We start from the raw sequence: 12,247 nt of genomic DNA, 5'->3' as shown, positions 1-12,247 counted from the left end.
CCGTCGTGGACCGTGGACCGTGTAGCTCTTCATCGGATTTCAGCAGCTGCAACAACATTCACGGCGATCAAGGGACAGTGCCCAACCCAAGCAGCTGCGCACTACTTGTGTGGTTTTATGTCGGTGAGGATTGATGAATAGGGTCGGTTTGCCTGTCGGGCTGGTGTTTGGGCTTCCGTAAGTTTACTATTTGCCATGGGGGGCTGTATGAGCTCGCCAGGCGACGGCAAACCAGATGGCACGCCAGGAAAAGTTGCTGGACATGCCGCAGCAAGGGGCCCGTCGCCCAGTGATGCATTCAATTATTCCTCGTCAGATCATCCACCACAACACGTTGTGAGTATGCCCATATTAGAGCACCAACAGAGGATGTTCCCAAGACAGAACCTTTAAGACCTTGCCAGTGTCGTAGATAGATATAAATGAGCTGTTGCACCAAAAATGCAGAAATATCTCGGGATGTTGTGCAAAACCTGGATGCACATACTTTGCAGGAACTGCCTGCAAGGAAGTCTCTATCTCAAGCACTTGCGTGTCCGTTGCACGCAGGTGAAGATTGCACTATCTTGCAAAAAGCTGGCAGTGGCTGAGACCACTGGCTATCAGCCCCCAGACCCATATGCTATCCTCTTTGCTGCGGATAGCAGAGGGAATTGGGAGGAAGTCTCACGCACTGAGACTCTGCAGAATAGTAGAGGTGCGACCTTGCTGCAGTATGGTGTCTAGTATCTGGGCCCAGAACATAAATTGCAAGTTCTATGCATCCCACCTGGAATGCCCTTTCTAGATGCCCTTTTAAGTGACTTGTTTGTATGCTTGCAGATCCAGACTTCGACGTTGCACTGGCGTGCACCTTTGTCTTTGAGAGGCCGCAGCGGCTGAAGGCAGTGGTACTGTCCAGGAGTAAGAAGAATGGGGGCGATTTGAGCCTGGGTTTGTCTCGGTGCCAAACTCAGCTACTGCTGGTCCACGCATCAGCTTGATTTTGAGGAGGATTGAGAGCAAATAACCTGGAGACTGACTTGTGGGGTTGTTGCAGGCGAGGCAGAGTTCACTCTGAGGGAGCTCGTGACAGCACGAGGAAACCGTCTGCAGCTCCCGCTGCAGGATGGGGCCTTGGACGCCTCATGCACGCTCATAGTGCTGGATTCCTCCGACCTGAACTCAGACGTATGTGCCGCCTCTTTCTGCTATGACCTGCCAATACATTATGAGCAGTGACACGCAACAGGCGTTCACTGCGGGTTGGGTGATGCTTCACCACGACTGAGGATACCAGAGAGTGTGGAAGCTTGGAACAGGGAAGTGTGGATCCCTAGCTTAAAGTGGACTCTATTGAGAGCAAGCTCGCGTTGAAGTCTCACTGACAGTGGGGGCTTGTGCTGCAGTTTGTGGCGCGGCTGGAAGTACAGGAAGTGCCGCTGAGCAGCCCTGGCAGCTCCCAGGTCTTCCTGCGCGCGGTCAGGGAAGGCCGCGGCGGTGCCGAAAAGCCCGTCATGCAGACCAAGGTGCGCCATGTCCCCGCATCTGCATTTTCCGCTCTCCATACCTCCAATGTCGGTAGCTGCAGAGGGGGTGTGGTGCTCTGTCAAGATGAAGTGATCAGGCACTCTGCCGAAAGGGCTGCTTGCAGATGTGGGGGTACAGCAGAACGCTATATTGTGTGCAAGCTAAATGTTTGGAAAGATAAAAAAGGGAAATTTGCTTGGCACGAATCAGCCTCAGGGCACGCATGCAGTGCATGCTTCAAGTACAACTCCATCCTGCCGGGAGCAGTAAATTCTTGCAAAGTCATTCATCCTTTTCATAGAATCACCGTATTGTATGAGCATTGTGTTGCTAACCAGGCGCTGGCGTCCGGGGGCCGGCTGGCGTGGGCGGTGGAGGCGGGAGTGCGCGAGCTGTGCGACGGGGATTTTGGCGCGCCGCTGAAGCTCGAGGTGTGGGAGGCCGTCAGCGGCCGCTGCAGCCTGGTGGGCGCCGCGCGCACCGACCTGCGCTCGCTCGCCAGCGCTGACAGCGCGCACCTGCAGCTGTCCGCCCAGGGCAAGGTGCGAGCCGCTGCGCTGCTTCAATATAGGCCGTTGCTGATTGGGAAAGCAAAGCAATCGGGATCATAAACGGGATGCTTCTGGAGAGGCTTCATGCCCGCAACTAATCATTGTTGACTGCCTTTTCGACACTTCTTGGTTTGGACAAGAGTTGCAACCCGGATTCTCCGAACACGACAGTAGAAATAGCAGAGGGGCTCTTGTGAATTTAAAACGATGAGAACTGCAAATGGCTGCTGGTCGGCTCTATCAAAACAGAGGGGCAGGGGCAGCATGAGATGGCAGAGGGTGTTGCATTGCTGCCATGCATCCCCGTTCTAGGAGAGCCATAGGTTCCGGTCCCTCCAGCTTCCATCTGTCTTCCGAGTATCGGTGTAGATCGGTCACTACTGTAATTACAGCGGTCTGAGACCTCAATCAGCGCATCTGAGGGTGTTCGTGGGGCATTTTATGTGATAGGAGGCGGGTGAGATCGCCCTCGGGGCCGCGTCGGTGCGGCGGCGGCTGAGCTTCCTGGACTACATGGCGGGCGGCTGCGAGATCCAGTGCATGGTCGCCATCGATTTCAGCGGCGGCAACCCGCCCACCAACGACCCCGCCTCCTGCCACTTTGCAGGCAAGCGCACCTCTCCACCCTCGCTCTGGGCTCATGCAAACATTGCGCCAGTCCCTGTTGAGTCAGAGGCTGCATGTACCATTCCCTGACATGCAGACCTTCTCAAGTTGCGTTCTATTTAAGAGATGGAATTTGTAGAGCTTCTTGAGGTGTAAAATAGTCTCAGTTCCTTGGAGAGATAATGCTCTCTGTCCCTATGGTCCTCTGATTACCACGGGGGCTTTTGGGTTTCAACTATAAAACTTTAAAAATAAATGTGTTGAAATGCAGGTCCCGACGGACAGAGCGCCAGCGTGTACGAGCGCGCAATGGCTGCCTTTGGGGCGATCATGCAATTCTACGACCCACTGCGCTCCTTCCCCCTCTGGGGCTTCGGCGGCCAGGTGGGTTAATCCCCTTGGCCACTCACATTAGCCTCCCTGCAGCAGCAAAAAAGGAACTTTGAAGAATATGCTGGCGCCAACAACGGAGAACCCAGCAATCTTTGAAGGATTTAAAAGTTGACAGGAGGAGTAAAAGCGAAAGGTGGCAAACAAGGGTCTGCTGAGTGTGTCCCAGGACTTGTTTTGGGTTACGTCCTACAAGTTCAGTTGAGCAAGGGTAGTTATTTCCATCTTCGGTGCACAGGGCAAGCAGACCTGCTACGCGCTGAATGGGCAGGCCTTCCAGCCGGAGGTGAAGGGCCTGCGCGGCCTGCTGCGAACCTACAGGTGCCTACAATACATGCCTGCACAATACCTCATGGCAGCCTCTTTCTCACACACAATACTTCCACCCAGACAACCCACCGGACCACCACCAGCAAAATGAATCCTCGCCGAAAATGCGCAATTGTGTGCTGGCTGTTTGTTGTAACTGGGAAGATATTATTACGGCGTCCTCCAGAATGGTTGTCTGAAAGCTGTTCCCTTGGCGGTGGTGCAGGAAGGCGCTTCACCGCGCGACGTTCACGGGGCCGGCGCTGTTTGCTCCGGTGGTGACCGCAGCAAGGGACCTGGTGGAGCAGCTCTCGCTGGTGCGCTAACATGCACATCTCACCTCAGCGATGGCTGCTTCATTACTTGCTCCATTCTGAAGAAAAAGCTGACAAGCTCCAGTGCTGCTCTTGTATTCAAGTGACTTGTCAGCCTCGGGAAGTCTTTTCAAGTACTGGGTTTCTGCTACCAGGGGGTGCATTGCCGAGACTGTGCAGATCAGATAATATATAGCGTGATTGTGTATGGATATACCTACATCCTGGGAAGTGGAAGGTGGAATCCTAGCAGCGAATATGATGTGGCTGTGGGTGCGTGTGGTGCAGGTGCAGCACCGCTATTTTTTGCTGGTCATCCTGACGACCAGCGTGGGTGACGACCTGGAGGAGTTCAAGGCTTCGCTGATGCATGCTGCTGGCGAGCTTGCGCTCTCTGTTGTGGTGGTCGGCATTGGATCGGCGGACTTTGGCCCTCTGGAGGTGCGCCCACCTCTTTTGCTGCTTTGCATGCGCCCTGCACATGCATGCAGTCACTTGTATGGTCTTTTGCATGGGACGACTGCCACCATATGAAATGGTTGCTCTCTTGAGTACCACAGCCACACTGAGGCTGCTCAGCCGCTCATGAGAGCGCTGCATGCGTACTAGCAGGATCTTTCGACCCCCGATTGCATTTGATGAGCACAGGGTGCAATTTTAGCTGGGGCCAACAGCCTTTTTCCAGAACCTTGGTGGCGTCACTTCTACCTGGCCTGACCACTGGCCGACCCTCAGATATTGTTCATGTTCATTCAGGGATATAAAGTGAAGAATGTATGGTAGGCAATGAAAAATTTTAGGTTTGCGCGCGCAGGCGGCGGTGATGAGCAAGGGAGGGTCGGAGGCAACGCCGTCGCGCGGAGGCGGCAAGGCCCCCAACGGCCGCGCAATGGTCCGCACCAGCCTCGACACGCGCAACATGACGCAGTTCACCACGCTCTCGCCGGAGTCCGCCGCCGAATACGACGCCGTCGCGCAGCGTCTCTTGTCCCGGGTGCGCGCCTCGTCAGCGCTTTTCAACATTAGCGCAGTTTAAAATTCAAATGATCACTTATGTGCTCCTGCTCCTGGGCCGAGGAATCAGCGCATTCCAACAGGTCCAAATTGAAATGATCGCATGTTGCTGCTGCTACGGGCGGAGGGACCGTTGAGTAGCTGCTGCAGAATTGCTTGCGAGGCAGGCCTTCTTGTCAGCGCATCCGCTCAGATTGCCGTGATGTCTGCATGTGTAATTTTTTAGATGCTTACCTGGGATCATTAAAATAAAAGACAGTGGGGACACCGGAAGGCGTAGGTGCTGTGGGTCACCTTTCTGGTGAAGGTAAAATCAAGGCTGCAACAGCCACAGCCCGAATTTGGATCAAGGCTGTGCCCTGGGCCCATTGCGCAGGATTAGAGGAGTGCCGGTAGTCTGGGTTTGTGTCTTCAAAGGGACTGCTTGAGCCTCTTTTAGGCCAGACAAAGTGCCCCTGCGCCTAATTTAGATTCACCATGGCTTAACATGGATATTACCCTGGAGATGCGCATGGCTGAGAGATGTGTGCTGTGTGGTGTGCAGCTGCCGAGCCAGTTCATGGAGTACTTCCACAAGCGGGGGATCATCCCCAAGACCTTCAGCAGCGATCTGGTGCAGCAGACCAAGGCGCACATCGCGCGGGCACGCAGCAACGAGCAGTGAACAAAGCAGACAGACTCTGCCCGAGTGTGGCGAGGCAGGGACCTCAAAAATATAAGGCAGAGCCAGAGTGGCAAGGCAGAGGCTTTCTTTCTCAAATACTCTGGATATGGCTCTGATATATTCTTTTCACTTGATGGCTTTTCTACTGGTGAGGGCTGTTTCGGCAGTGGAGCAAACTTGGGGTTACCTCAGAGGCTTGCAGCAATAATGCCAATTATTCCCGCTTTCGCCTGTCGGGATGTTTGCAACAAAGCAAGTCTGTGCAGCAACGCTGCATACTTGAGACCCACCCAGTTCATATTATGGAGTGAGCGCAATATCGGCAGAGCAGGTTTGGGAGCCGCATCTATATTCTTGCCATGGATTTGCAGCATCCGTGTTGTTTTACTTGTTTACTTCCAAAGCTATGTGACGTATGACCCCAAGAAGTTGTCATCAGCCGGGCTGATTCAGTCTGGAACCTTGTGTTGGAACGATTAGAATTGCACAGCTGTCAGCAATCAGCCTCTGTGTCTTTAAACGTGCAGATCACTGAAGGGCATGGGAGTGAGTGGCAGTCGAATTCCACTGCACTAGATCATGAGGGTCTGATCTGTTTGTTGTGCGGTCGTGTTAGGACAATGCAACATCAATCATTGGTGAAGTACATATATTACAGCAGAATTTGGGGCCAGCGCTGGTCAATTGTGAGTTTGCAACAGTGTGTGTTTGGCGTGCAAGAGGCTGCGTTACATTGTCCGCATGCGCTTAGCGACGTATTGCAAATGTCTCATGAAATTTGATCTACCACCTTCCTGAATTTGGGTGCCATGCTACACCTCATGCATGCATTCGCCATGGATTGCATTGCCCATATGCATAACATGCCACCTCTCATTGAAACACCCTGGGGCATTCTCACATGGCATGCATCCGAGCACACACCTTCACCAAGTCCTTATATCAGATGCCCGGGTCTCTGACTTAGGCGACGCCTCAACCGGAAAGGCAATTGCAACTTTAGATAAAAACAAAGGCCCACACTCCTGGGAGATCTGGCACCAACTCAAATGTCAACGGCTTTCTCTCAAGATGGTTGCCAACTTTACCAGCGCAACATGAGCATGCCCACATATCCCAAAGAATTTTATCGACAATTGGGTCACATTGCAATCTTGCCACCGCTGAATTGGCAAGGGCAACAGCAGCCAGGCAAGGCTCACTTGTCTTCACATCAAACACCACAATGGTCCAGCAACCATTATGGTCACACATGGCATGTGTTCATTTCATATTTTATATGTGAGTCTCTTCGCCACAAGCGTGCCTCTCAATCTGCCTCTGTTGACATTGACATGAGCATTTGTAATTATTACTTTTTCAAGAGATCTGTACTATAAACAGCATGCGCTTCAAGCGCTTGGGAATCCTTCAAAATCACTGCGGCTATTAGAGCAGCAGAGCAAATGATTTCTTCAATCTGCAATCTGCATGCAGCTCCTCCAAACCCCGCGCCTCAGCACCAAACAATTGAGGGAGCTTCCATGAACAGGCAGCAGTGAGCATAGAATCTGTTCTTTGCAAGCAATATATTCAATGGGTCTTGGCAGCAGGCCTTTGTATCTCAATATTCTTTCCGTACTACCGGGCTCCCTGTTGATCATGATAAGCAAGCTCCTCATCTACAAGGAGGTCACGCTTGGTTCATTGCTCTCACTCAGGCCAACTAATCTAATGACTGATCTAGCTGCAGTCGATGACCCACAATTTGGCGCCCAAGCGCGCCAGCAGCCCCCTCAGCTTCTTGGCCACCCTTGCCCATCACGCTCCCACCCCTCAGAACCCGCTCTCCCTTCCTATCTGCACCAACCTCCACCTCCGCTGCTGCAGAGCTCACTGCAGGATCTCCAGCAGTCACAGTGGGCCTCACAGGGGAGCCGTCACTGGATTCGAAGATCTGGGCCGCGGAACTTCCCACTTCCTCAGCTTCCTGCTGCTCTTCCTCATCAGACTCCTCAATGGTATAGAGCTCCCAGCACACCTCAGTGCTGTCTGAGTCCTCAACCGCCAATGGACAGGGCAGCTGCGCGGCAGCTGCCTCGCAGCTGAACGCGGCCGGGTCGGACACAATCTCGCGCTCCACCACCGCCAGCTCAGCGCTGTCGCGCGCGCTCTCCGCCAGCTCAGCGTGACGCGCTGCGCATGCTGTGCACGCTGCGGCCGTCGCTGCCAGGCTGGCGTCGTCCCTTGGGCCCGCCAGGAAGACTCTCAGGAGGCCCATGACCTGCTCAAGGTAGCAACAGAGCCATCACACACATGTGACGTTCCGTGAAATGTGCATGCAAGAAGTGGGGCATGCAGCACACTTCCCTGCACTTTGCAGACACTCGCATGCAAGAAGCAGAAAATTTCAAGACAGGACAAAAGCCAAGATGTTGCAGTGCAGTGGGCAAGAGCAGAAATGGTGGACTTGAATAGTCTCTCACCTTCTGTGTGGCAGATGCCAGGTGCAAGCCCTGCAGCAGATCGCTGCACTGGCGCCAGCAGTGGCTGTCCGAGACGCATGGGTAATCCACCAAGGCTTTGGCTGCATCCAGTTCCTGCATGCCATTGAGTCTCCTTGTCAGATCGTTGTCTCGGGCCTTTCAAACAAGACAGCAAATGTGCATGGTTCTGAGCAGTCTGCCATCTGTTGCAGCCTAAGCAAATGTTGCCAAGATGATTTCTCCCTCACTGCTGACTCAGACTTGAATCTTCCTGCTACAAGTGTGGCAGACATCACAGCTATCGAACAAGCCGAGCTACCAAAGAAGCCATGCATTTGCAGACCAGGGTTAAAAGAGGGCAGGGTGCGCACAGCTGCTTGAATATTGCCGGCGCTGATGTGCAGCATGGCCCTCCCCAGCAGCAGGTCTGGGCTTCTGGGACTTGCAACCGAGGGCTGCTTCAAGGCATCCGAGCCATGGAAGGAGCTTCCATCGCGCGGCGATACCTCTACTGCCTTCCTTGAATTGCTCTCTGGCTCCTGCATCCAGCAAGACAAGCATTCAGCTCAATGCTGATGGGTGACACAGTGACCTCTGCTAACTTGCTATGCGACAGAACTGCAGCTAAGAGGCAAGGAATGCCTAGCATAAAAGTCAGGAAGCTTCCCACTGCCACACAAAAGCATCAAGAGAACAATGCAGCCACAAGTTGATGCACAAGGACAGCCATGCCAGCAATTTGCATCTTAGTCTGTGAATAATTCCACCTCTGGGAATCCTGACCTGTGTGCAGGTGCATGCTGTCGGGGTCTCATCCGCGCCGATGTGACTGGCCGCCGCTTCGGATTGAGGCGGCAGCTCGCTTTGAATATTCGAGTTGACGGGCTTCTCCGTTTCTCCGAGGGTCACGAAGGAGCAGGGCTGATAACATGCGACCTCTGGCAGCGTCCCAAACTGGAAGTGGCCCTGAGGTGCGGTTTCAGGGACTTCCGCCAGCACCTTCTGCGCATCGGCGGCGGCCGGTGGCGCCTCAGCGGGAGGCGGCTGCTCGGGAGCTGGGAGAACAGAGGGAACACCGCTTGATGCGTGCCCTGCTGCACTGGGCTCTGTGGCGGGTGCATCCACCTTCACCAGAGAGTCCCACATGAACTGGATCTGTGGCGTTGGCCGATCGAGCGGCGGAAGCGCGCCCGGCTGCATGCAGACGCTTGCTGCGGCGGTGGCAGGCATCGGCGGCTGCTGCTCTGCAGTGCTGCGAGGAGAGACGGTCCAATGGTCAGCTGACGGGTGCTGCTGAGGCAGTTGTGCAATTGAGCTGCATACGGACAGAGTGCTGCCAAAGGCTGGCGTCGCCGCACATGATCTCTGCGCAACGGCGCCGGCCGATGGCGCGCCGCTGGGGAGCGGCTGCTCAGAAGCTGGCATGGCAAAGAGAACACCGCCGGAGACACGTCCTGCAGTACTGGGCCGTGTGGTGCGTGCTGCTGCAAGGGCAGCGGCCGGCAGCCGCCACATTGCCTTTTGGCTGACTTGGATCCTCCGGTGGCCAGCAGAGCTGCCCATCTGAGGCGGCTGTGCGGCAGAGCCGCATGTGGGTGGAAGGCTGACAAACAGCAACGGCTCCTTCTGGCTCTGGAACTGTGGCTGCCGCGAGCGTGAAGGAGGCCTCGTCCCAGGCTGCACGGCAGTGCCAGCTGTGCTGCGGTGTGATGGCGGCTGCTGAGCTGACAGCTGCTGAGCTGGCGGCTGCTGAGCTGGCAGCTTGAGGGCAGAGCTGGTGAAAGGGCCAGCTGCCGCAGCATTGGTCGCTCTGGGTGAGCCGCAGGGGGAATTTGCAGGGGTTGAATCAGCACTTGGGATCTGGCACAGGGAGCTCCGTGGGCTGTCTGGCTCTCCATTTCCAGCGGCCCTGCATCACAACAGGCATTGTCTGTCAGTCAGTCAACTGCTGATCCCGTGATTTCAAGGTGGCCCGCTCTTTCAGGGTGGCATACTACTGCCGTGCTCATTCTGAACCCCTCACTGAATAAGCAATTTTGAGCCTGCTTCAATAAAAGCTTCCCAGCCTGCAGGAGACTGCATTAGTTGAAGGATGGGGGTGGGGAGGGGTGGGACAAGATCATAAGATGACTGTGTCCCACCCCAAAAAGTCGCTATTCAGTAGCAAGATTGGCCAGATTTGGGGTTATGGGATCACAAAATGATAGCTACTTAATTCTTTGACAGACTTAAGTGCGCATCATGGACTAGGATCCAACACATGTAAGAGAGCCGCGCCTGCAGTGATTCTCTGCAGAGAGAGCCTTTGCAGCGGCAGCAGCGAGGGAGGCTGCAGCCGCGTCAAGCTCCAGACTTCTGAGCCGCCGCAGCTTCTCCGCGGACACCTCTCGTGCATGCTGCGCCAGCTGTGCGGCCTGCGCTGTGCGCGCTTCGCTCGCAGCGGCCGCGGCGGTTGCGCGCGCCTCGTGTCCCTTCTGGTGTTCTTGGACCAACAGCTGCCACTGGAACTCCAGGTTCTTGAGATCCTGGAGAGAAGAACACAATGGCCGCTCAGCCCTGAACAGCTCCTAATTTCCCACGAGCACAAACCCACTGCTAGACTGCACTGGACAGCAACTACTCAAGGAACATTGCAGAAAGCGTCTATTTGCTTGCATGGCACAGTGGGCTGCTGCACACCTTGGGGGCCCTGCAGAGCCTGTCCTTCAGTAAAGGGTCCTTCTTCACGCTCAATATGCATTCGCGCATGTCGGCAATTGCTCCGCGGGTGTTGCTCAGGCAGCTACGTGTCTTCGCTCGCCTGTAGTAGGCCTCGGCGCAGCTGGGGTCCAGGGCAACTGCAATGGCTCCGTCCTCCTCCTGCAATTGTCACAACATCCAGAAGAGTTGTCAGGGACGACATCAGCTTGTCAGCAGCGCTCTACTCTGCACTATTTTTCTGGCTAACAGCAAGATGGAAGTGTCACTCACCGCAAGTTCAAGCCGCTCCTGGTCGTCAGTTGTCATCAGAAACATCGCTCGAACGAGGAAGAGCTCGGGGCTGTCGGGCCACAGCGTGATGGCGTCAGTGATGAGGTTGAAGGCCATGTCACCGTCGCCCTTCCGCCATAGCCAGAATGGCTCGCCGCCTCAAACCATTGATGTCCTGCGCACAAAATTGGTTCAGGAAAATGGTTCGATGATGACGTTCATTCGGACTCCAATCCAAACACAAAAGCTGCTTTCGCACAGGAAATTTCGACCAAAGTCCAATTTACCATAGAGGTTGTTGGTCTCCCAAAGCACGCAAAATCTGCAGGATTTGCTAAAAACCAGTAAGAATGCATCATGTTACAACATATGCAATTTTGTGTCGTTAGTATTGCTCACCAGTTCGGTGTGAGCCAGGAGGTCCACGCAGGGCTCATGCTTCTTCTGGCGCCACATGAGTGAGCCCCAGAGTGCTTCGCGGCCGAAATGTGTGAATTCGGCGTCCTTGTAGATGGACGGTGCCACGAATCTCAGTGTCTCAATCATATCGATCCTTGTTGTGTATGGCGAGATCAAAGAGTCGCTGCACCTATATGGGGAGCGGATAGCGTGATCGCTGCGAGACACGATGCGATGAGCTAAAGAAACAATTGCCTGGATGCAGTAGGAAACAATTCTTTTTTGGAAGGACTGGCTGGTCTGTCTTTGGTGTCAGTCGCAGGCAAATCTCGATGATCCTTCACCCCTGCTGGTTAGTATAAAATTACTCACTCCTCTTGCCAACTTTTGCATGCAAACAACTCGAAAATATATTCAGTCTTTCCTTCAGATTGCAAAGCATGACGGGCCAGCTTCTTGCAGAAGTCATAATGCAATTTGACACATTTTACAGTAAAAATCTCACAGTGAGCTTGTCTACTCAATAGTACCACTTCCCAGGCTTGCAGAACGTTGCAGCTACGTAGCAGGCTTGCAGCCACGTTTGTATACAAATGTGATTATTGAAAGCAAAGGCAACAACCGTTCAATTGCCCTGCTGAGCGGTGCAGCAATGCATGTATTTGGCAAAAATTGCGCTGCTCATAAACAGCGCAGTTGTCTAGCATTGTAACATTTCAAGGGACTGCAAGATTCCATTAAATTTGTTCTGCCCACCAAGCAAGCTTGCTCAAGCCGACCGTTCCAAGAGTGCTAAGTCACACCATACCAGTGTTGCGCAGTGGGAAAAGCTTGACAGTTTCCCTCAAGCCCTGCTGCTTTTTGCACTTCTCGCAATGGACGTTGTTAATTGACTGTTGTCTCCCACTTACTTTTTGGTCCATTAGTCATGAAGGGGCTCATGGCCATGAGCCCGGGGTAACGGCAGTGATGTAAGTGCCCCTGCAGAAGCACAATTTGACGTCAGCTCACTTCAAGCCTCATCAGGGCATTCACTTTATCAATAAATTAGCCCTG

General features: G+C 54.1%; 3 protein-coding genes across 3 annotated transcripts; 1 reads left to right on the top strand and 2 right to left on the bottom strand.

The window, feature by feature from the left end:
• Positions 1-117: 117 nt before the first annotated feature.
• COCSUDRAFT_60381 (Copine-domain-containing protein) lies at positions 118-5,357 on the top strand (the record flags this gene model as incomplete). Its single annotated transcript, XM_005642909.1, has 13 exons — positions 118-123; positions 550-697; positions 823-933; positions 1,040-1,170; positions 1,389-1,508; positions 1,848-2,051; positions 2,511-2,742; positions 2,938-3,050; positions 3,295-3,377; positions 3,592-3,682; positions 3,968-4,120; positions 4,494-4,673; positions 5,238-5,357. 13 exons carry the CDS (start codon positions 118-120, stop codon positions 5,355-5,357), a joined length of 1,692 nt encoding a protein of 563 aa, XP_005642966.1.
• Positions 5,358-5,469: 112 nt separating this feature from the next.
• Positions 5,470-6,151, bottom strand: COCSUDRAFT_34566 (hypothetical protein). The gene has a single exon (XM_005642908.1). It carries the CDS (start codon positions 5,729-5,731, stop codon positions 5,546-5,548), a length of 186 nt encoding a protein of 61 aa, XP_005642965.1. The 5' UTR covers positions 5,732-6,151; the 3' UTR covers positions 5,470-5,545.
• Positions 6,152-7,062: 911 nt separating this feature from the next.
• On the bottom strand, positions 7,063-11,338 carry COCSUDRAFT_45456 (hypothetical protein; the record flags this gene model as incomplete). The annotated part of the gene is made up of 8 exons (XM_005642907.1): positions 7,063-7,620; positions 7,823-7,936; positions 8,194-8,361; positions 8,606-9,612; positions 10,083-10,347; positions 10,502-10,681; positions 10,793-10,921; positions 11,192-11,338. 8 exons carry the CDS (start codon positions 11,336-11,338, stop codon positions 7,063-7,065), a joined length of 2,568 nt encoding a protein of 855 aa, XP_005642964.1.
• Positions 11,339-12,247: the final 909 nt, after the last annotated feature.

This window comes from Coccomyxa subellipsoidea, assembly GCF_000258705.1.
Source record: "Coccomyxa subellipsoidea C-169, whole genome shotgun sequence".
Taxonomy (NCBI): domain Eukaryota; kingdom Viridiplantae; phylum Chlorophyta; class Trebouxiophyceae; family Coccomyxaceae; genus Coccomyxa; species Coccomyxa subellipsoidea.
The sequence above is the reverse complement of the archived record's forward strand: the minus strand, read 5'-3'. Positions and strand labels throughout refer to the sequence as shown.